Source organism: Miniopterus natalensis, chromosome 20, assembly GCF_054644295.1.
Source record: "Miniopterus natalensis isolate mMinNat1 chromosome 20, mMinNat1.hap1, whole genome shotgun sequence".
Lineage (NCBI taxonomy): Eukaryota > Metazoa > Chordata > Mammalia > Chiroptera > Miniopteridae > Miniopterus > Miniopterus natalensis.
Window position 1 is genome coordinate 8,628,121 of NC_142100.1, and position 25,548 is coordinate 8,653,668.

The 25,548-nt window shown below is 35.7% G+C and overlaps 1 protein-coding gene across 2 annotated transcripts in view; it reads left to right on the forward strand.

Moving 5' to 3' along the window:
* The window catches only part of ARHGAP32 (Rho GTPase activating protein 32), a 215,422-nt gene that overhangs the window by 85,960 nt on the left and 103,914 nt on the right, over positions 1-25,548 (forward strand). For both annotated transcript variants that reach the window (XM_087828834.1, XM_016204467.2), the window contains exons 2-4: positions 3,370-3,478; positions 20,381-20,472; positions 21,432-21,516. In XM_087828834.1, the coding sequence (XP_087684960.1) occupies positions 3,374-3,478; positions 20,381-20,472; positions 21,432-21,516 (282 nt within the window). In that variant the 5' untranslated portion in view covers positions 3,370-3,373. The remainder of the gene's footprint in view (positions 1-3,369; positions 3,479-20,380; positions 20,473-21,431; positions 21,517-25,548) is intronic.

Consider the following 25,548-nt stretch of genomic DNA (forward strand, 5'->3'; position numbering starts at 1 on the left):
TCACAAAGTTATACAACTACCACCACTATCTAATTTTTGAATATTCCAGAAAGAAATCTCCTATTGATTAGTAGTAACTCTCCATGTCCTCCTACCCGGAGTCCCTGGCGACTACCAATATCCTTTCTGTCTCTATGGGTTTGACTGACTAATCTGGACATTTTGTTTTGTGACTGACTGACTGTCATTTAGCCTAATGCTAGTCATCCATGTGATACAATGAATCAGCTCTTCATTTTATTTTATTGGTTAGATAATATTTTATTGGATGGACCTGGTGCGTTTTGTTTCTTCATTCTTCATCAACCGATGGGCATTTTGGTGGTTTACGCTTTTTGGCTATTATGATGAATAATATTAGTATGTGTATCCATGTACGAGTTCTTGGTGGATATATGCTTTTTTTTGTCTTGGTTAACTACCTAGGAGTGGAATTGGTGGATCATACAGTATTTGTGTGTTTAACGTTTTGAGAAACTGCCAAACTGTTTTCTACAGTGGCTGCAACATTTAAATTTCTACGAGCAGTGAGTGAGGGTTCCAGTTTCTCCACGTGCTTGCCTACTAGTCCATTCGTTAAAAAAATTATAATAATATACTTGGATTGAAGGTCACCATCTTGATCTTTTATTTGCCTAGTTTCTTCTTTGTGCCCTTAGTCTTTCCCGCTTTCTTGTTGGTTAATTAGGTATGTTTTAGTTTTCAAAATTTTCTCCTCTATCAGCTTTTTAGCTATACATTTATTTATTATTCTCTTAATGTTTAATCATAGATATTGCAACTTTTATCTTTGACTGACTGCACTCTTTGAAGTTGGACTTACTTCACTTACCTAAAAATAGAGGACCCCTAAACTGTTTGCATGTACTTTCCCTATCCTCTGTGCTTTATGTTTGCTATAAACCTCCAAGGATATTTTTGTGTGTACATGAGCTTTAGCGTCAGTATTTACTTAAAATTTCCCACATTTTGTCCTTTATTTTACTCTTTGTTCATTTCTGTAGTTCTGGGTTCAGTTTTTTTTGGTGGGAAGAACACTTTTTTTGTTCCCCCCAGGTCTCCTGGTGACAAATTCATCTTTTCTTTGAAAATAACTTATTTTACCTGCTTTTTAAATGGATAATTTTGTGAGGTAGAGGATTCTAGGTTGGCAATATCTTTTCTTTTTATTAAGCTGAAGGTTTACTCCATCATCTTCTCATTTCCATTGAAATGTCCTCTCACATTGTTATTATTGCTCTTTGAAATCAACTTGTCTTTTATCCTCTGCCTTTTATTCTCTCTTTTTAAGAATTTCTTAGCTTTTAAAATCTTTTTTTAAAAATAGCAGTGTGAGTATAATATACCTACGTGTTTTTCTGTTTTGTTTTGTTTTTATTTTTAAAAATCCTGCTTGAGGACTTCTTCAATCTGTAGTTTGATGACTTTCATCAGTTTTGAAAAGTTTTCAGCCATCATTTTTCAATATTGCTTTTGTCCCTTTTTCTCTTTCATCATATTTCTTATCTCTGAGTTGCTAGTTTAGATATATTTGAGACCTTTTACCAAGCTTGCTGTGTTTTCTGCTGTTTTGTGTATTTCTGTTCCTATTTTCTTTGTTCTTCATTGTAGATATTTTCTACTGAACAATCTTCTAGTTCACTAATCCTCTCTTTAGCCATGTTCATTGTTCTTTTAAACCCATCCTTTGAATTCTTGATTTCAGATATTTTATTTTTAGGATGAACATTTGATTGTTTTTCATAGATTCCAATTTTGTGTTGAAGTTCTTTATCTTTTCATCTTTTTTATTATGAACATACTTTTTTCTGAACATATTATGTTTTTATCAGCTTGATAAAAATGTAACTGAATTTTTCTTACCAACTTGTGTATCTCTCTTTTACCCCTGCCTTGCTCTAGGCAAGTAATTGCTTGTGATTTAGATCATCTTGGGTATTCCTGTTGTTCCTTAGAGTTTAGGCTAATAGTTGGTTGCCCTGAGACCTCAGTTTTCCGATGGACTCAAGAAAAGTTGTGATTTCATAGTTATCTGTCTTGTTGTTAGACTGGGAGTGATGCTTTTTACACCTTTCTACATCATAACCAGATGCCAGAAATCTATCATAGCCATTTTTAATTCCCATTCTGATAATTCTAAAATCCAAGTCAAATGTAAGTCTTTTTCTGTTTTGACTAAGTTTTTTCAAATTTTTATTCATTTGTTCCTGTTTATTTTAAAGCATACCTTATAATGTTTACTGGATAGCAGACAAGGTGAATGAACAATTTGCAAGGGGTCTGTAGAGTGTTATTTTACTCTGAAGAGTTAGTTTTTCTTCTGGCAGTTCTGATCATGTCAAGGCTTGGTTTTAGGCTTTGTTTGAGCTCATCTATTGCTATTTTGTCCTTAGTCCTAAGGCATGGCTTCTCTGGAGTCTCAGTTGAGAGTCCCAATTTTTGTTTGTTTTTTTCAGTGCCCCTCTGTTTTGGGCAGTGCTTGCTTGCTAACCTCCGTTTCCTCAGCATGGCTCGGCTGTGAAATGTCTGCTTGGCCCATTAGTTGCCCAGCAGCTGTTTTTTGGTAGATTTCTTGGCTTTTTGTCCTACATACTTGTAAGCTGAGGAACCAGAAGTTTGAGGGGAATTTCCACGTAGATTTTTGGACTCTTACTCTACAGGTCTTTTGGGGGGTAGTATTTTTACCCTGAATCCCCATGCGCTTTGGTACCCCAGTATCCAGCCTATGTCTCTTCAGTCTAGTTAGACTACAATATTATTCTTGGCTTCTGTTTTCAACCATTGATTTAGAAAGTCTACTATACAAAAACAATGGTTAAATATGAAATTTGCTTCATGGGTTTTCTTCTCTTAAAGAATGTAGTTAGTCCCAGAAATTCTGTTTGTACTGATTGCTCTCCTGAGCCTTCAGACAAGCAGTTTTATGTGTTTTGTCCAATAGTCAGAGTTGCTGTCCCTGAGAGTTTAATACACTCTCCGCTGTAAATTGGAAACAGAAGCACTGTGTCTTTCCCTTCATCCTGGAATTTTACTAATGCTTAACACAGTTCTATAAATGTTGATGGCTGTTGCAGATCTTTTCAAGGTTCCAACTGTGTTGAACTGATAAAATCTGTCCTTATATAATAATTACCACATATTAACTAGTTATAAACCTTAGTTTTATCTCCTGGAATAAAAGCAGGCATTTGATACATCAGGAAAGATCTCTGAAAACTAGAGGAGAAACTGAGCAATACTAGCCACCAGAGAGCTCTTTTAACTAATCTTTAAGTCTTACATAATTTTCTGTTCTTTGAATTGTGATCCTTGGAAAGTTTTTATAGAAATGTAAATTCTTATCAAAGTCTTTCATGTTTTGATCTCTAGGAAGATGAAGTCCTCGGTACATTCTGAAGAGGATGATTTTGTTCCAGAACTACACAGAAACGTTCACCCTCGAGAGCGGCCCGACTGGGAGGAAACACTCAGTGCAATGGTAAATCAGTGTTATGTACATGTATATATGTGTATTTTACTTACATAAGGAAGAGGAACTGAAGAAGCATTTCTTATGGAAAATTTTTGTTGTTGCTGTGTTCTTTCATTGATAGCTATCTATCGAGCAAATAATTTATTCCAGGCACTGTTTTAGACTCTAGGTAGAACCCTGAATAAATCACACAAATTTCCTGCCTTTGTGGAGCTTATATTTTAATGGGGTAGGAGGAAAAGTAATTAAATAAAAATATTATATGTTAAGTGGTGATATATGCTCTTGTAGGACATTAATGCAGAGTAGTAGGGTTACAGAGTGGCAGACAGTGAGAAAGGATAGTTGCTAGATATAGAGGGTGGTTACAGATGGCTTCTGGGAGGAGATTTATCAGGGAACAGATCATTTCAGGCAGTGGAAGAATAAGTTAAAATCTGTGGCATAGGATTAAAAAGCTTTGGAAAAAACACAAAAATAGGACATGTGGCTGAAGCTTAGCCAGGGAACCGCAGAAGGAGATGAGGTCAGAGAAGTGGTTGGGTGGGTGGAGAGCAGGTCATATAGTTCCTTGTAGCCCATTATAAGGACTTGGTTTTTTTATGCTGAGTGAGATGGGAAACCACTGGAGGATTTTTGACTGAGAAGTGACATGATCTGGCTTAGAATTTTAAAGGGAATCTCTGGTTGCTGTGAATAGGCTACATGAGGGGGTAAAAGAGGAAATAAGGAGACCAGTTAGAATATTACTGCAATAGGTGAACAGTGATGATAGCTTGTACCAGGATGGCGGATATGATGAAAAATGGTTAGATTCTGGATATAGTTTTACAGATAAAGCCAAATGTTTTTGCTGATGAATGTGATATAGAGAGTGAGATAAAGACAAGTCAAGGATGACTTCCAGGTTTTTGGCTTGATCAACCTGAAGAATGGAGTTTACATTTAGTGAGATGCTGGAGCAATAGTTTTTGTGGGGGAGTTAGGTGGAAAAATCCTATGCAGTGTAGTTTTCCATATATGTTTAAAATACCCACTTAATTTATTATAACTCTATGTAATTCAGGCCCCTTAATAAGAAAAATGAAATCTTTTTGTGTAAAGTAACATTTTATTCATTTTATTTAATTGTAGTTAAAAGTTAGTATTTCTTATTAAAACTGAATGCAAATGTTCATCTGTCAATGCTGATCTGTAATAAGATTATAATATTTCATTTTTGAAAATGCCTTTTCACTCAGATACATACTGCCAAATACTGACATCAGTTTGTGAGCATATGATTTTAATTGAGCATATTCATTGCTTAGAAGGCATTTTCAGAACTCTAGTAGATTTTTCTTGTAATATTTGCCTTTTAGCATAACATTGCAAATTTCCAAATGAAGGTTAGATGGAAGCTCTGCAGTTGCAGTTAAATGGATTTTGCTGTATGGAGATTTACTTTGCATTTGTATTGTGGTCTGAAAAATCCTGCTGGAACTGTAGTTTGAGCTTGGAATATATACTAACTGCAAATCTATGTGGTGATGGAGATCCCCCATCTTGTTTTAATGTTTGATAGTTGGGAAGTATGCATAGCAGCTCATGAATACTTGCGATTTTGACAATGTTATTCCATTGTAAGTTTCTTATATAAGCTATGTCTTGCCTTTTAATTTTTGGCAAAATTCATTAAGTTATAGCATCAAATTTGCAGCAAAAACTAATTACAAAAGCTATTTAGTGTTCAGTAACAGAGGCTGAAAGTATGTCTAAGCCTTTTTCTGCTCCACACATATTTTTTGCCAAAAGCAGTTTTAAAGTATCTTAGTAGATTCCACTTCAGGTTGTACTGAACTTATGTTTGCTGAGTTTATTTGCGAAAACTGTGGCCTGTAGTTGCCACACGCATACTCTACATAGGAGCTAATTTTTGATTCACTTTAAACTCTGCATTGACTCTTCAACAGCTGAGCAGTATTGGTTGATTCATCAAGAGTCAAGGAAAACCAATTGAAATATTCTGCCTTGTTATTTTAGTTTATTATTGATTTTGCTCCCCAAAACGTCAACTCTTGAAGCAGCGCTGTTCTCTCCAAAAGGCTAATAGGCTTAGACAGTTTGTTTTCTCTGGATGCATTTCTTTGGCTTCTGCAGTCAAATACAGTTTAATTGACTCACCGTTGGTAGATGATAAATTACTTTCCTTGTTGGCTAACAAATGAGCTACCTGGAAATTTACTTTGGATGCAGTCTTGTTTCTATGTTTGTGAAGAAATTCTGTGTGATGATATAACCTTTTAGAATTTTAGAATTTTTCAGATTATTGCTTTCCTGTGGGTTGAGAATATTGTGATGAGTGCAGAGTTTGATAATATTGATATATATTCTATTCTTTTAGCACAATTGTAGTGCCACTGCATAATAAACACAATGTTTTACCATTTAATTTGAAAACAAGACCCATACTCTTCTGTGCCTTAAAAGCATGACATTCAGAGCCCACTTATCTCTTCTTTGCTTATTTTTACATGATCTGTATGAATTGGTAATTTAAAAAATGTGGTACGGTGATACCTGTGGGACTTGAAATACTTTTGAATTGTAACTCAATACTGCAACTTATGGTGTGCTGAACAGCAGTGTGAATTGATGAGAGTGCCACATAAGATCTTTCGCAGCTACTTAGCCCTGTCATTATAACGTGAAAGCCGCCATAGAGAATACATAAATGAGTGTGGCTGTGTTCCAATAAAATGGTATTTGTGGACACTGATATTTGAATGTCCTGTAATTTTCACATATCATTAGACAAGCATACTTCTTTTGATTTTACCCCTAAACATTTGAAAATGTAAACATTACTTTTAGCTTATGGGCTCTATAGAAGCAGGCGGTGGGCTGGGTTAGGGTTAGGAAGTGTGATACCTCCAGCTTTGTACTTCTTCAGGTTGCTTTGGCTATTTGGTGTATTTTTTGTGGTTCCCTACACATTTTAGGAGTGTTTCTTCTATTTTTGTGAAAAATGCCTTTGGAATTTTGAGAGATTGCACTGAATTTGTAGATTGCTTTGGATTTGGGCATTTTAACAGTATTAATTATTGCCATCCGTGAGCATGGAATATCTCTCCATTTGTTTGTGTGCTCTTCAGTTTCTTTCATCAATGACATGGTTTTCATTGTTCAGGTTTTTCACCTCCTTGGTTAAATTTATTCCTAGATGTTTTATTCTTTTTGAGGTAATTGGAAATGGGGTTGTTTTCTTAATTTCTCTTTCTGATAGTTTGTTATTTGTGTAGAGAAGCACAACTGATTTTTGTATAATGATTTTTTATCCTGCAATGTTGAATTCATTTATTCTAACAGTTCTTTGGTGGCACCTTTAGGGTTTTCTATATGTCATCTGCAGATAGTAACAATTTTATTTCTTCCTTTCCACATTGGATCCCTTTTTTTTTTTTCTTTTTTTTTTCTTGCCTAATTGCTCTGGCTAGGACTACCAGTACTATGCTGAATAGATGTGGTGAGAGACAGTAGGCAGGCATCCTTGTCTTGTTTGGATTTTGGAGGAAGAGCTTTCAGCTTTCACTTTTGAGTGTGATGTTAGCTGTGGACTTGTCGTATATGGCCTTTATTATATTGAAGTACCTTCTCTCTGTGCCCACTTTATTGAGCGCTTTCATGGTAGATGTATGTTGAATTTTGTTAGATGCTTTTGCTGCATGTATTGAGATGATCATTGATCAACTTGTGGATGTTGAGCTATTTTTGAATCTGCATTAAATCCCTCTTGCTCATGGTATATGATCCTTTTAATGTACTGTTGAATTCAGTTTGCTAATATTTTGTTGAGGATTTGTGCATCTATGTTGCAAAAACAGATGGCTTGTGACTTTTTTTTTTTCTTGTGGCTTCCTTGTCTGGTTTGGTATCAGGATAATGCTGGCCTCATAAAAGAAGTTTGGAAGTTTTCCCTTTTATTTTTTGGAAGAGTTTGAGAAGGATTGGTATTAACTTTTCTTTTAATGTTTGGAAGAATTTATCAATAAAGCCATCTGGTCCTGGAGTTTTATTTGTTGGGATCCCCTTTTTAGTATTTGGTATGCTTTAAATAGTCATTTTAAAATCAAAACAAAAAGAACAAACCCTAAAATAGGGCTCTCTCCTTTTCTGATGGATGGCTCATGATTTATTTATTACTCTTCATAAATTTGTAACAAAATAACTTAGTATGTTAAGAAATCAAAAGCTAGAGTTTTTAAAAACTGAGAGTAAAATATTTATTTGCAATGATTTAACAATAAGTTATATAGTAAATATTAGGGTCTTAGAAAAATAAGATAAAAGATGTAAAAAGAAAGAGGAACTCTTTCACAGTTTTGAATATTTTAATAAAAACCTCCCTAATCATCCTACTTCTTAGCGTTTCTGCATTTTATTTTTAGTATCGATCATTTCAATATTCTCAGAATATATCTTGTTATTTCTCAAATTTCTTTCATTAGGAACAGTTTCTCACTTGTTATCTTTTATATCATTAAAATTATTGTGTTCAAGGCTCAAGGCTAGAGTAGGTCATGTGGTAGCAAATGAAATTGCTATCGATGAAATAAAATCGGTGTTGGCTTAAAATGTCACATATGCTAACAACTAGAGTCATGAAAAATAAAGTAAATTTTGAACTTCCAAAATATTGAAAATTTTTAAAAGATAAAAAGTTAATTCTTGGTGTTGTCAGCACTGTGTGTGTCCAGGCACATGCTCTCCCTCTCCCTCTCTCAGACACATAGCTGTGCGTGAGCACACGCTCTCTCGTGCGTGTTCTCCCCCCCACACTCACACTCACACTCACACTCACACTCACACTCACACTCACACTCACACTCACACTCACACTCACACTCACACGGACTTACTCCTGAAGGGGGGGCGTTTTTCCTCCGTCTCTCTTCTTCCCGCCAGCTAACAGCAGGCATTCCCAGGCGTCTGCACCTTCTCTTCGTGTTCGCTTCCTCCCGCTTCTGTACCTTCCTGCAGAATGAACTGCCATCTCTGTACCCACGGCTTCCACGGCACATCTCTGGCCCTGTAAGAATTCGTTCCCCAGCTGGAGGCCCTGTAGAAACTGTCAGCTACAGATTTTCACAAAATCTCATCTTTCCTGCTCCCTGAAACGAGTTTCTTTTTAACATTACAGGTAGTGTTAATAGCACCAGCTTTATTTCAGTCACCCAGGTTTAAAACCTTGCATTTGTTATAAATGAAACAGTTTCAGTTACTTTTCCTTAAAAGCCAAAGGCCTTCCTTCCTTGATGATTTTGCTCCAGTTACATTGATCTTTTTAGTATTTATTTCTTGAATACGCCAAGCGTTCTTTCACCCGGGAGCCTTTGTATTTGTGTTTGTGGTGTTTTGTTTTGTTTTTTTCTGAAAGTGCTTTCCCTGTGTGATCTGTAAAGCGTGCTCTCTCTTCCTCCAGTTCTCTCTTCAAATGCTACAGTTAAATGCTGCCTTTTCTCACCATCTTAGATGAAATAACACTGCCCTCGTCTCTCTGTTTTCCTTACACTGCTTTAATTTTCTCCTTAGTGCTCAGAAATACAGAATATTTGTATAAATATTGTCTTTCTTTTCCACTAGATTGTAAGCTCCTTGAGTACAGGGACTTTGTCCCTTATGTTTACTGTTTGGTCACCTGTGTCTGGCATAGTAAATTCTCGGTAAATATTTTTTGAATGAATGAAATTGTCGTTCTCTGGACAAGTTGAACCACTTGTTTTTCCTTCAGGATGCCCTAATTTTCCTGCTTTTCTTGATCTTATTTGTTAATATGAATTTCTTTTCTCTTTTCTCTTTTTTTTCTTTTTTCCCCTTCTCTCTTTTCTTTCTGTTTTAAAACAAAAGTTAGATCATTACATTTTTCTTAGACTTTTCAAAAGTACCCTTTGTGTTGGATGATTTCTCCCTCTGTCGCCTGCTTCCTAACGAGGAGTGAGGGTTGGAAGAATAGTAATTCTTCCTGAAAGATCTTGAAGAGGTAATTTTGGGAGAGCTGTGTATTTTGTACACTGCTCATTGGGTAGATAGTGGTCCACTGTCTATGGTTCCCTTTACCCATCAGTTATAAAAACATTTGCAATTTGAATAAAAGAAAAAGTCTTTGCACATGCTCCTTCAATGAGTTTCTTTAGCATTTTATTACTGTGTGATGTTTAACTATTGATTTGTGACTGATGGGCTAATTTTACTTATAATTCAGAGAAACTGATGGTGTTTATCATTATTTCACAGTCTTTAAAAGCTGGATGTTGTATTTAGTGTTGCTTTGTGAAAAATCACAAATGCACCCATTGATTTACATACAAAGCCCAGGTTTAGAGTGTCTGCCAGTATACTCAAAGCTCTTTAATAAACAACCCCAAGCCACCCCACATGGTGCATCCTGTTCTGGCTAAAGATTGAGGAAATTCTCTGGCATGGATCAAATGCTGTTAGTTATTGAAGGTAACTAATGCACTGCTGGGAGTTCTGGGATTTATATTAGGTTGAGTTGTATGAAATTGCTAATTTTATAGGTTAAAAAGTGTTGAAAATGGGTAGTTTTATAAGGTTAAGCCTAAAATCTTTTGAACTGGTGATCTGATCTTAAACCCAGCATTTACTTGTTAATTATTAAACTAAAAACTACATTACAAATATTGCGCTATATAAGACATTAAGTGATTTGGATGTTACTTTTAATTATAGAATTTGATATATGACTTTTCAAAAAAAATTTAAACATAAAATATTGAAGGAGAAAGTACATAAAATGTGCAGTTAGGAGAGTGGAGGTCGTGGGTAGTCTAGAATCTTGCCATTTCTCCCTTTAATAGAAAATCTCCAATTAAGTGTCTCCATCATTTGTGGCTCTTGGTTCCCTTCCACCCTTCTTCTGTTCATACCCTGCCTATCCCAGAAAGAATTTCTATTTTATGTTTTTATAATATATGTTTAAATACTATATGTACATTGTTATTTGTAGATGTGGTGTACAACATTCAAGTGTAGAAACAGACCGTTTTCTAGCAGCACAGAAGAACAGCAGTAATTTACCTGAACAAAGTACCTATAAAGTTACTCATATACTGTTTTTTGATTTTCTTAGGAAACTTTTTATAAAATGTCTGGTAAAATTATATACGGCGTTGGAACCCCATATTTTCAGCAGAGTAAATACCTGCTGAATCAGTAGGATTATCTTTAATGATTGGGGCAGGTAGGAGTGAATAGATGAATGTAATCTCCCTTATAGGAAAGTAGAAACTTCAGAATATTTAAAAATTTTGCTAGTATGCCAGTATGTTAATTTTAAGTTGATTATCCAGCTGTTGCCTACTGGAGAATGTGTATTTTTATTTTGATGGCACTTGGTACTAATTTTTCCTAAATGATTTTAAGCATTGCTCCTGAGTAATTTTTTCCCAGCTGTGCATGTTTCTTTCTGAGGAAGTGAACTTTAAAGGCAGCTCGTTTGCAGCAAAAAAACTAGTTTTATAGTCAGTTTCAAAAGTCATTTTTTTTGCTTTAGTGTTCCCCATCAAAATAGAAGATTAAATAGGAATAACACATAGTTTACTCTGGGGCTCCTTTGATAGCCACTTGTATGCTTTGTGCATTAGACACATCCTTAAACCTGCCTGTCTCCTCCTTTGATTCCTATTTCTGTTTCTTAGCACTTGCACGTTGGGAGTCTAGATAACATAATGGAGGAAATAAGTGAAGAAATTTGTTTTGTAATTAGTTTTTAACATCAAGGGTATTTTGCTGTATCAAAATTCTTCTGAAAATATTCACACAGATAACTCAGTTAATTGGATTTCTTTGTGATATACTTTTCTTTAAGAATCATTTTAGTGATAATGTAATACACTGTAGATTTAATACATTTAGCATTTCTGTTGTGTTGGGAAGATGATTATTAAATTTTATTACCCATTTTCTCTTGTTCTTTGTAAGAAAGGGAATAATACTTGCACTAATTAAAATTCTGTATACATATTTCACTACAGAGATTTGTTGCATTTATTTACTATGATTAAGTTGCAGTCGAATTTCGAAACTGGCAGTCCTGTTTACATTTCTTGATAGAATGAATTTTGCATTCAAATATCGCCTTTTCAGTTTATTGGGATGTGTATATGCATATACACATGTACATGTATACAGTCCTACTACATAGAGGTAGCTCCTGCAAAATTTTTTCTTTTTCAAGAGGCCAAAGATTTCCCCCATTACTACTATATATATGTATTTAATATATTTTTATTGATTTCAGAGAGAGAAGAAGGAAGAGGGAGAGATAGAAACATAAACATCAGTGATGAGAGAGAGTCACTGATCGGCTCCCTCCTGCATGGTCCATGCTGGGGATCGAGCCCGCAACCCAGGCTCATGCCCTGACCGGGAATCAAACCGTGACCTCCTGTTATAGGTCGACACTCAACCGCTGAGCTGCGCCGGCTGGGCTTTCCCACTGTATTTTTAAGCAGAGATTTTATTTTTCATTATTATCAAGAAATACTATTTGTAACCTTAGTCTAAAGCTGTTATGTTCTTCAGATTCCAAGTACAAGTAATAAAGGAAATATAATAAGATTTGAGTCTGTTAAAGGAAAAACAGTGAAAAGTGGAGGAAAGTCACCACTTTCCCCTCTGACTGGTTTTCAGATACTTTTTGCTTGCCTTTTATGTAGAGAAGGTTTTGGTCCGAACGTCCTTTCGCCATGCATGCTGGTTTGGGGTTTTTGTTCCTTGAAGAAAAGAACATTCCTGGGCCACTTAAATAGTAGTGTATTCTTACACCGGTTGCATTTCATATCCTTTGTGAATGCTTATTTGGTGACGTTATTGTTGACTTTTCTGTAACAATTTCAGGTCCACTTTTATTGTTCTTTAGTATTAACTACTCATTTTGCTTAGTTTTTCTTTATTCACAATACAAATTTAGTATTAGAACCTCCTTTATTGAGTTGATCACATATATGTATATGTACCTATACATGTACGTATGTTTATGTTTGGATGTTATTTGACTACTGTGCCTTTTCAAAACGAGGGCATTTTTAATGAAATAATCTGTATTTTAAATAATTGGTATTATACTATATATGCAATTATATATCTCCATCATTTAGTAATGACTGCCATGGATCTGGGTTTGGGATTTCTTCCCCTTATGCTTTGTTCTCTATTGCAGGAGGCTGGTCTCTGCAAACTACATTTCCTAGGCTACCTTACTGCAGAATTCTGCCTCGGTTTGGCTAGTGAGAGGCACTGGTAGAAGATTGGAGGGAGGAGAAGGGGAGGAGACAGGTTATTATTTCCCCCTCTCTTTTCTGCTTTGATTGGCATCTCTGCTGTGGTTCTAACTCCCACCAGATATCTGATAATTTGGCTCAATGATTAGAAAAAAAAAAAAAAAATCCATTTTATCACTTTAACATGTGTACATCCCATCATAAATGTGTTTTTATTCTTATTCTTTCCTAAATATGGATAGTATGGATACCAAGTTTTGCCCATTAGAGTTACATAGAATATATGATCTCATTTATTTATGACAGTTTCCTATGCATTTGCAAATGGTTGCTGTAAGGTAGGTAATGTGCAGAGGTGGAAAAAGCTAGCTAGCTAGCTTGCTTTCTGCCTTTCTTGGTAAAGCCTTCCTCCTTCATAAAACAAAGCACTGCATATATAGAAAAGGCAGAAAATTGAAAATAAAATAAAAAAGAGACTGTCACCCATAATCCCATTTCATACAGTGGTGAGATTATTTTGGTATATTTCTTTCATGATTTCTTAAAATGCAGAGAGTTTTAAATTTAACATCATATAAACATTTTCTTACATAATTTTTTCCAAATTGTTAGTTTCAAAGACTATTGCTTTGTTAATATGTCTCCCTTTCCGTCATGCCTGGAAATGTGCTTTATAATTATAAACCATATACAGTTTATTTCTCCTTTTATTCCTGTTTAACACAAGCATTCTGCCTTATTATTAAGGTGCTGCAGTTAAAGAGAAAATTGAGTATTTCACATTGTACATTATGGGAAGTGTCGTAGGTTGGCTGATTCACTGGAAGGAGGAAATCTCTGGAAAAGACTAACTGGTGGACATAGTGTAGGGACACCTGTGAAGGGGGATTTAAAAAGCATTTCTGTGAAGAGGGGAAAGAGTTAAGTTTCCCTTAGGAGATAATAGTGAGGGTCTCAGGTTCTGCAGAACGGGATATGGAACAGATTGTAGCATGTACACTGAAGTACACGGTTGCGAGGGCAAAGGGAGAGGTGGCTTTGCACCGAGTCAGCTCTGTGGACTTCCCACCACTTACCTATCTGCCTGCAGAATTTGCACTTAATTCTAGGGCTCGCCTTCTCCAGAGCAGCATCTTCCTGGGGGATGCTTCAGCAGGAGCCTGGGGAGACCACTGAAGTAGGCCCACCCAGATAATTTTCCTATTTTAAGATCAACTGACCTGGAATTTTAATTATATCTGAGCCATCTCTTCCTAGCATTACTCAGGTTAGTGTTCGCATAGCCAGGAGGTGAGGTAGGAATCTTGGCAGGGGTTCTCTTTAGAATTTTCAGAAGAATTCTCTCTGGAATTTTTCCTCCCACGGTGTTACACAGTTTTTCTGTTATTTATACTTCATAATAGAGTTAACATGTGATAACATTAGTTGATGGAAATTACAAATATCCCTGAATTTTTAAAACCACTAATACTTCATAAAACTTGCCTGGAAAGAATTTATATATACAGTGTGTTATAATTGGTGTTAAATGAAAACTCTTAATAAACAAATTTAATGGCTCTCTAATACCCTATAATACAGGATGTGTTTTTGATGTTTCATTAATTAGCAGGATTTGAGTTTGTTTTATATGTTTCACTTTGATGAATATCTTTATTATCTAAAAGCATAAGAGGGTTTTGTTAATTTATATTCTGTGCAGTCATGTTTAGTGTCTTTTGTGCCATATCTTTTCATTCAGACATTTTTAGTCTTTCATATTTTGATAGGAGTAAAACTATTTCTCATTGTTCTAATTTTTCAAAAATTTGACAGTTTTGGAACTTTTTTTCTTCCATATGTCTAATATATTAGATATAGTAGTTTTTATGATAAAAAAAAATTCAGTTTAACTTAAGTACTGCGACTAAACACTGTGCCAAGTTGCTTCTTCCTCCTTGGTCTCAGGTCCCTCTTTGAGACCTCGCTCAGTTCTGTGATTATATATCAAACATCTCCAGTGCCCTGTTTCTTCCTTAGATAAAAGTCTTAGTATCCACTGGCATTTTGCTCATTCCTGTTAAGATGGACTCTGTAGTCTTTTGGAGAGATAGTCCCACATGTAGATAATACAGGAGTGAGCGTTGTGGTGGGTGGCTGTAGAAGAAGCCAGCTGTGTGGTTGTTACCAGAACTCACGTTACACCACTGAAATCATGTCACAGTTACCCAGTCAGCATTATAGCTTTACTTGGATTTGGGATCAAGAGAATTTAGGCATTTGAAAGATTGTTTAAAGATCTGCACCAGTGGCAGGAATGGTAGAATATTTTTCTGGGTTTAGGGAGGAGGGAAGCAGACAGGATTAAATATTGCCAATTTCTGTTTTTGCAAGTTTTCAATATCAAATTATGTTTTCCTGAAATGGATGAACTGTTCCCTTTGTGGTTTAACAGTGCCAGTTGTGGAGAAACAAAGACTTGCCTTGTTATAGATGCCACGTTTTTTTCAGTCTGCATTAGCTTTTTTACCAGCGAGGATACACTTTTTTTATTTTTAAATCCTCACCCAAGGATATATTTTCCATGGCTTTTCAGAGAGAGTGAAAGGGAGAGACAGGCACAGAGGTTGAGAAACATTGATGTGAGAGAGACACATGGATTGGGTGCCTCCTGCATGAGCCCCGACCGTACTGGGGATCGAGCCTGCAACCGAGGCACATGCCCTTGGTCGGAATCGAACCCGGGACCCTTTGGGCCGAGAGCCGATGCTCTAACCACTGAGAAACCGGCCAGGGTGAGGCTATGCTTTTGACTTCTATTTAGCTTGTGGTGAACTATAGACCTTAGATCTTGTTACTTGAATTCTTGTCAAACAAAATGTACTCCCTGCCATACTTTTGTGATTGAGTTTTGAATATAAATTCAGGGCTTTACTTTTTATTATTTTGGGGGATATCAATTTATTTAAAAAAAATTTTATGTATTTATATAATAAAATAGTAGAATTTTTCCTGTGTAATTTGGTCCATCAATGTCATAGAAGGTTGCAGAGCTTAGATAATTGTGTGTTTTTGTACTTTTTAGTGAGTTTATTGGGATGATATTGGTTGATAAAATTATATAGGTTTCAGGTGTGAAATTGTATAAGACATCTATATTGTATTTTGTGTTCGCCACCCCGAGTCAAGTCTCCTTCCGTCCCCATTTATCTCCCCTTTACCCTCTGCTACCTCTCCCCACCCCCTTTCCCTCTGGCCGTCACCATACTGTTGTTGTCTGTGTCTGTGACGTTTCTTTGTGTGTATATTTGTTTGTTTTTGCTCAATCCCTTCACCTTTTCACCCAGCCCCTCAACCCCCTCCCCTCTGACAGCCGTCAGTTTTTAATTTTTATTCTTGATGATAAACATTTGTTTGTCTTTGCAGCCTGTTAAAATAAAATAACTTGGAATTCTGTTTATTAGAGCATTGATATCCTTTTCATTTATCTTCTATGTATAAATTTGATAAATGTTGGAAGAGAAAAAAAAGGGAAAAAAGAAACCTCTTGGCTATTTTTCCCATATTCAAGGGGCATTTTTCAAGCCCTGAGGGTTCTGCTGCCCCCATGCCTTTTACTTAGATCATGATTCGGCTTCTCCTGGGCGAGTCCAGGAGGCAGCGGGGGAATCCAGGAAGCGCGCTGCCGGTCTGTTTATTATTAGTCGTTCTTCAAGTTCTGACCGCTTCCCAGTCCACTTGCTCTCGTTGAATTTTTTAGGATTCTCAGGTAGTTACTTGTTTTTATTTTATTTCATTTTGTTTTCTGTTTTTATTATAAACAGTGGAAGAGACTGGAAGCCTCCCATTCTTTTTGAAATAAATTTTGCTGGATATAGAATTCTGTGTTGACAGTTGTTTTAAACAGCAATCCAGAGAACTCAGTGCAAGTGTTCTGCTTTTCTCTTTCGTAGTCCTGTGAATATAATATGTGTATATGCTTTCCCCCCCCCGCTTGGCTGCTACTAAGATGTCCCCTTTATCAGGGGTGTGGCTGAATATGGAGTTCCCCTTATGTAATTTGTTTCTCTTAAAGATCATAGCGTCTTACGTCTTTTCTGTATGGTTGAACTTTAGTGCTTAAAACAGTTTATACATTTATACATCATTTCTGATTGTCTTAATCTTGTCCTGGTGTCGAAAGTCTTTTGGGTGGTTTTGATGTCTGTGTTAACGAACCATAAAATAAGTTAGAAAACAGTCTTTTTAAAAATAGTCTTTGAAATATGGTTCTTTCTCATTCCTTATCGTTTTCCCATTTATAACTATTTTAGGTAAATGTAAACCAGCTTAAATTTCACAAAAATTTCTATTGACATTTTTTTCTGTTGATTTTTAATTGAAGCGTAATACATACACACACTTTCACATACTGTAGTAATGGCTAGATTTATTCATGTTGTTTAATGTTAATAAGTGTCTTTTCTTCAAGCAAAGCATTCCGTTGCATAAATATACCATAATTTATTCAGCCATTCCCATTTTTGTGTATTTGTGTTGTTTCCATTTTCTGGCAATTATATAAAAGCTCCTATGAACGCTTATGTACATGTCTATTTGTGTAGATATGGAGTATTTTTTGGGTCTATATTTGGGAACGTAGTTGTTTAATTTAGTAGGAATTATCAAACAGTTTTCCAACCGGTTATTATGATTTTACTGTTCAGTGAGCAATAAATGAGAGTTTTAGTGTTGCATGTTTTTGCCAACTTTGGTATGTTAATTAAAAAAAAAAATTTAGCTCTTTGGAGAGTGTGCAATATTACCCCATTATGGTTTTATTTTGTATTTCCTTGGTGAGTAATGACATTGAATATCTACAATTATTGGTCATTTGGTATCCTCTTATATGATATATGTGTTTAGAGTTTTTGACATTTAAAAATTGAGTTGGTAGTTTTTATTTTATTATAAGGAGTTTTTTTAAAAAATGACTTGTTTTTAATTTTGATGTAATCAGATTTATTTTTTTTCTTATAAGTAATGCTTTTTTGTTTCCTGTTTAAGGCACTTTTACTTATGGTAGAGTTATTCTTCTGTGTTTCCCTTTAGAAGCATTGTTAATACTCACATCGAGTGAATTTCCACTTTGAATGACTTTTTGTGAAGGTTCAAGGTTTATTCCTATTTTGCATACTTTAGAAAACTTCATCAGTCTTATTTATTGACACAGTACTATTCTTTTGGGTTGAATTGTTATTGGAATTTGTTATATTTATTTGTTTGTCCATCCTAATTCCAGCCTAGTACCACACTGACTTAAATTACTATTATTTTATAGTAAGTTTTGAAATTAGGAGGTGTACGGACTAGATCTTCCAGGTTCATAATTTTAATAGCAAGCTATTAAATATCTTGATATTTATATGTCAGAAGGATAGGACTAGCTTTAACTTAAAAAATGTTATTTTCTGTGAAAAAATCTAAAAAACAATCTAAGAATAAGTATATATACACAATAATACAGATACTCACTAAAAACATGAAACTCGATTCAACTCTTTTACCTATTTTATTAGGAAAGAAAGATGATGGAGTAATCCTGTTAGGTGACAAAGTAAAAGGTGGATGATATTAATGTTTGGGAGGTTGTGAGAACAAAGGCATTCATGTACAGGGTTGGTGGCATTGTAAATTGGATCAGTGTTTCTGGAGGATTACTTGGCAATGTGCATCAAAATAGTGAGGCAGGACAGTAAAAAGCTAGGAAAATTCCTTGACAAATGAAATGGGGAAACTGAGACAGCTGAGCGAACTGGCCAGAGCAATTTACAGCCAGGTACAGAAGGCCACCGTGGGCGGTGGGGGGGGGGGGCTGGGTGTGGCTTAGACTGCCTGACCTTTTCTCCCTAGAGATCACATCTAGACCTAAGTTGTGGAAAAACCGATGAATGTTCTATTGAGATCTTCCCTCATGACCTCCCCTAAACTCACAGCCTTTAAAAACCCTCAAAAGGAAGGTCCCAGCTCATGCTTCTGCTCCCAGGAGCAAGCCCTCGAGCCTTTCCCCCTTCCTCTCTTTTTCCCTCTCAGGCTGCGTATTCTAAACAATAAGGGACTCCATGAGACTTGCAACCAGGGGAGTAATGGGCAGCGGCAGCTCGTCCTTCTCCACCTGCCTCCAAGGCCCCTTTTCTCTGACTTCTCAGTGAGCCAAAGTAGCTCCTTCTAGATTCTCTCCTGTTGCTTTTTCTGTTCTAAGCCCTTCTTTGTTTCACTGTCCCCAGCTTTAATAAACGTACTCTCAGAATCACCTGGACTTGTGGAGCCTTTCCTGCACTAAGTCAAGAACCCACACTCTACTTGCCAGCCCCAGGCAGACCCGCTTTGGGCACGGTCCCCATCTGGAAACTGTAGTAATAGTGTTCCCACATGTCCAGCTTTACTAAGTAGAGCTGCAGCTTTCAGATGCACAATCCAGTATTATTAACTTTAGTCACCATCGTGTCCATTACATCCCCATGACTTCTTTATTTTATAACGGGAAGTTTGGACATTTGGCCCATTTTGTCCATTCCTTCCTCCCCTGCTCTGTCAACCACCAGTCTCTTCTCTGTGTTTATGAGCTTGTTTTTGTTTTGTATTTTTAGATGTCACATATAAGTGAGATGATATGGTGTTTTTCTTTTTTTATTTATTGATTGTAGAGAGAAAAGAAAGGAGAGAAAAACATTGATTTGTTGTTCCACTTATTTATGCATTCATTGGTTGGTTCATGTATGTACCCTGACCAGGGATCATACTGGAAAACTTGGAGTGTTGGGACGATGCTCTGGCCAACTGAGCTGCCCAGCAAGGGCATGTTTGTCTTTCTTTATCTGACTTATTTTGCTTAGCGTAATGCCCTCAAGGTCCCACCATATTGTCACCAATGGCAAGATTTCTTTTTTTGTGGCTGAGTAGTATTCCATTGCATATATTTACTACATTCTTCTTTGTTGATCTCCTCTTAACTCAATTTAACTGCTCAGCCCATAGGATTCTCCCCAGTTGCATCATGTGGCATTGGCTCTAATAATTAGGGTTATAAATCGTGGATAATATAGCATAAATGTTTTCGTAGATTTTTGGATTTGCTGTTTATTTTGTTCAGAGCATGAGGAACCCTGCTGTTGAACGTGTCACTAGCGTTAAGAAATCACCACATGAAAACTGGCAGATGAAGGGCTGGCTAAATTTGGGAGTATTATCTACATGTCACTTTCCAATGCATGTTGTAATCTCCTAATTACGTTCATATTAGCATTTTACTTTTTATTAATCATTGTAACCAAGGTTACTTTATTCCACCAACTCCCTGGTGAGATTTAAGTGTGTGCTGAGACACACAATAGCTGATCTTGAAATTTGAGTATAAGAGCATGAAAATTCTAACAGAAAATTTTTTCTCATACAGTCAAGTTAAATATTTAAATTAAGTGAATGTTTTTGTCTTATTCTTAATAATTAAAACTCAGTTAAGTTATACTTTTAAGAAGATTATTAAATCAATATGTATTGCTCTTGGTATAGAGTCAACAGAACCATTAAAATTAACTATATTCTGCTTTTTAAAATGTATTCATACTAAAGGACAAGTCATACATCTTTTGTTTTTGTTATTTTTAAGGCAAGAGGAGCAGACGTTCCTGAGATTCCTGGAGACCTTAGTCTTAAGACATGTGGCAGTACAGCCAGTATGAAGGTTAAACATGTAAAAAAGTAAGTACAATTTTCCAGTGGCTTTGAAATGAATTCCTATAAATGGAAATCAGTTCTTTAGTTCTCTTAAAGCTTTTATGTAGCTTTCTTATTAAATAAGCTTTTACTGTCCATACATTAAATTATACTGGTGAGCCTTAAGTTATGACTCAACAGTTAGTGGAAGAGGTCTGAAGATTATCTCTGGTCTAAAAATATGCTTTCATTTTGTTGTTGCGACTTTATGTCATTGTCTGTTAGGTCGCATTTGTTCAACAGAAACAACCCACGTATGTCCTTCTTAGTACCTTTAATCCATGTTCTCATTCGTGTAGGAAAGTCGTTTGTTGTTTGAGTTCTGAGAATTGCTGTACCTCAGCTTTGCCCTCAGGAAGGCCCGAAATGGGCACCAGTAGTTCTCTTAAGTGAAGTATCTTAAGGTACCTGTTTCAGTTTTAAACAGAAGAACCGTCCTTTCACCTGGTAGAGGGTTAGATAGTGTGTTTTCGTTGCAAGTGTAGAAAAGACGAGCATAAAAGTGTTCATTCTGCACCCAGACCCCCCGCCCCAGGACTGATGGGCTGCGACAACATGCACAGGTAAAACCTGCTTTGTGCTTTGTGGTGGGGATGCTGCCTCTGGTTAGAAGCTGGCTCTTCTCGGTTCCATATCACTCACTGAAAGCACAGATTTTCTGTGGGCATTAACTTGGGTGACAGTTAGGAGAGTATAGTGATGCTCTTTAATTTTGTTTGTTTGTTTTTTGTTTTTGTTTTTTGACCTGTGCACTAAATGTAATTTTCATTTGATTCAGTGTAATTCTGAAAAGGTTTGTGTGGGTATATGTGTGCTCATGCGCATGTGCTTATTAAATAGTTTGCTTGCATGAGCTCCTAAACCCATTTTATTTTCTCCTTAGGCTTAGTAATCTTCGCTGTTTTAGTGTCTTGTGTCTCACTTACTTATTTCATGTTCTTCAGGTTACCCTTCACTAAAGGTCACTTTCCGAAGATGGCTGAATGTGCACATTTCCATTATGAGAACGTTGAGTTTGGCAGCATACAGGTACATTTGCAATAGTTCCCGCATGCTGATTTAAGATTATATCTCCATCTCCATCTCCCTATACTCATATCCATAGATCTGGCTGGTGGCACCTAAAAGTATTTTTTCCTACTGATGTCTTATTTGGTTGATGTGAAAACTCTTATTTTCTTATATTTACTAATATTTGATATCTGATGACTCCTAATTCAGTTGGAAATAATAATTGAATCAATGTAAATCTCAACATTCCTATCAAATTCCTAGACAGTGTTTGCCACTGTTTTATAGCCTGAGTTATTCTAGTTGTTACCTGATTCTTGTGTTGGGTCATAGTAGTGATGAATCAGAGTTGGGCAAAGTGGAGTAGGGGTTGGGGAAGAAGCGCTAATGGAGTTTTCCCCCCAGTATTTTTGCTGTGATGTGTATCGTGCATATAAATATACTGGGGTGAGCAAAAGTAGATTTAAAAACAACTCTGTGTCAGAGTGTGCTTGAGTATAGCAAGTAGAATACAAGAATGTGTGACTAACGAAAGCCGGCAATTTGAGCACTTATGAGATTGTACCTAAGTGCACTGTGCTGTTGTGACATTCTTTTGAGTCAATAAAGCTATTGTAATGATCATAATCTACATGTCTTTTTCCATATGAACAACTGTAAACCTACTTTTGCCCACCCCGTGTGTGTGTAACATATACATGTACACATATACATTATATACATATATATGTACATTTGAAAGCCCAGGTTAAGAGTGAGAAATTTTCTCTGTTGCATTTGCTTTCCCTACCCCAGAGGTTACTTATACCATGACTTATTTTCATAACCTTACATGTTTTATGGTTTTACTATCCGTATGCATCCCTAATTAATGTGGTGTTTAGGTTTACCTGTTTTTGAGCTTTATGTAATTGGAAGTATTTAATGCATTCAGCAGATATTTACTGAGCAAGTACTGGATACCAGGCACTGTTTTGGGTGCTTTGGCTACAGCAACAAAAGTCAAAGACCCATTCTTAGAGAGCATAGAGGGTGGCCAAGAAGATAAGAGCTGTGGTTAAAAAAAACAAAGACTAGGAGAAGGATCAGGGGTACTGGTGGTAACTTGAAATATCAAAGCAGGGTATGCTTAATTATTGAATGTGTTCTTTCTTGCTTCTTTCATTTAACATGGAATTCATCGCTGTGGATGTATGTAGTTATAGTTTGTCCAGTCGCTGCTGTGTATTAAACCTTGTTGACTGGTCATCTGTGTACACGTGTTTCTGTCTCTGAATGTTGCTGAACGGTCACGAGATAACTTGTGTCTGCACTTCCGTTAATTTAAGTAATTTTAAACACCTTGCTGACCAAAGTAGCCGGCCACACGGGTGAGTTCTAGCCTGAAGTAGCTGGTCAGCAAGGTGTTAATTCAGAGCATGCATATGTCATACGTAATTTCTTTTTTTTGTTTGAAATTTGGGTTGTTGCCAGTTTTGGAGTATTTTAAATACCTCTCTGTGAACATCATTGTACACAAATCCTGGTGCACATCTGCAGGTTTCTCAGGGTATATAGTATAGCTGGGAGTGGGATTTCAGGGTTATAGTGTTCCCACATGTCCAGCTTTACTAAGTAAAGCCAAACTACTTTTTAGAGTGATTTACAAATTTATATTCCCACAAGCTGAAGATGAGGGTGGTGGTTTTACATCCTTGCCCACTCTTATTGCTTGACACTTGCTATTTCACCAGTCTAATGGGGATGTAAATCTCATTATATTTTAGTTTTCAGTCCCCTAATTTCTAATGCAGTTGAGAATCTTTTCAAATGTTACTTAGAGTTGAGATTCCTAATTTTAAAATTCTAGATCGAGTCTTTTGCTCATGTTGTATAGATTTGTTTGTATTTTTCTTATTTATTCATGGGAATGCTTTCCATGTTTTGGATGTTAGTCCTTTCATGTTGCATCTAGTTCTTTATTGTTTTTGTATGTGAACTAAAAACACCTCCCATATTGTAGCTTTTTTTTTTCTTTTTAAAAAAACTCTCTTTTATGCTGCTTTCAGTGTGTAGGCATTGTTTATTTTATGTAATTGTATGTATGGATAGACCTTCTGGCTTGTAGTTTTTCTGTCATATTTAAGATGTTCTTCTGTGCTTTAATGTTATGAAGATATTGTCCTATACATTTTTCTAATAATTTCATAATTTGACTTTAACATTCAGGTTACCTGGAATTAATATTTATGTACAGTGTGAAAGGAGCGATGTCAAAAATTTTGAACCTCTAGTGTAATAACCAGTTACATCTTTATACACTGTATGCCCCAAAACATAAACTATAATTCTTTAAAATTTATTAGTCTCTTAAATTATGTAGAAAACAAAATGTGGAGTCACAAACTGAAGTTGCAATACTAGCTTTTAGACTTGCAGTTTTAACAAAATATATGTTTGTCTCTTAAATCATGTAGAAAACAAAAAGTGTAGTTATGAACAGTTGTTACAATATTAGCTTTTACAATTGCCCATGTATTTACCTCCGCTGAGGTCTTACTTCTTCATGTGGCTCCTAGTTACTGTCAAGTGTTTTTTTCATTTCAATCTTCAGGACTCCTTTTAGCATTTCTTGCAGAGTAGGTCTAATGATAATAAATTTCTTCAGCTTTTGTTATTTAGGAATGTGTTAATTTAGCTCTAACTTTTGAAGACAGTTTTGCTGGATATAGTATTCTTGGTTGACAATTTTTATTCTTTTAGCAGTTTGAATAAATTGGCCAACTGCCGTCTCACCTCCAAAGTTTTTGATAAGAAATCTTATTATCTTATTGAGGATCCATCACATGTAACTAGTTGCTTCTCTCTTGCTGCTTTTAAGATTCTCTTTGTGTTTGGCATTTGAAAGTTTGATTATATTTCTGGTATGGGTTGCTTTGAGTTCATCTTACTTGGAGTTCATTGAGCTTCTTGGATGTTTATATTCATGTGTTTAATCACATTTGGGAAGTTTTTAGCCATAATTTCTTCAAACATTCTCTCTGCCCCTTTTCTCTTTGCTGATGGAATTCTACTATACAGTCAGCCTTGGAAATTGCTTTTCTACTTGCCATAATGTATTTAATCAGTTCCCTATTGGTGTATATTCCTGGTTTTATTGCTGTAAATATATCCATTAAATAAAATCCTTTAAGTTGATTCATTGGATCAAAAGGTACGTACATTTAAAATGTTGCCAGTTGTTGCTAAGTTTATTTTTCAAATATATTATTCTATTGAATTTCACTATCTGTGCTCTGATATTTATCAGTATTTTATTCCTTTTTATGGCTGAATAATATTCTATTGTGTGGCTCTACCACATATTGTAGATCATTCTTTAGTTCATGGTCATTTGAGTTTTTTCTAGTTTTTGGCCGTTAAGAATAATGCTTGGGTTTTTTTGGTGAAAATACATTTTCAAGTGTCTTGATATATATATCTTTTTTATTATAGCTACCCTAGTGGGTGTCACTAGATGGACATGTGCTTGTTACCCACTTATATATCTTCTTTGGAGAAATGTCTATTCAAGTCCATATTTTAATTGAGTTGCTTGTCTTTTTGATTGAGTTGTAAGAGTTCTTTATATTATTCCAAGTACTAGACCCTTATCAGAATCTATATAATTTGCAAATATTTTCTTATATTCTGTGGGTTCTTTTCACTCTCTTTATAGTGACCTTTGAAGCACAAAAGTTTGTCATTCTGATGATCTAATTCATCTGTTTTTTTCCTTTGGTTGATGGCTTTTGCTTTTGTTGCCATATCTAAGAAACCATTGCCTATCCCAAGATCATGAAGATTTACTCCTGTGGTTACTTTTAAGAGTTTTATAGTTTTAGCACTTACATTGATGTCTTTGATCCATTTTGAATTAATTTATGAATATAGTGTGATGTAGGGGTCCGGATTCATTCTTTTGGATGTGAATATCCAGTTTTCTCAGCACCATTGGTTGGAAAGACTATTCTTTTCCCTTTGAATGGTCCTGGCACTCTTGTTGAAAAATCTGTTGAGCATTGATGTATG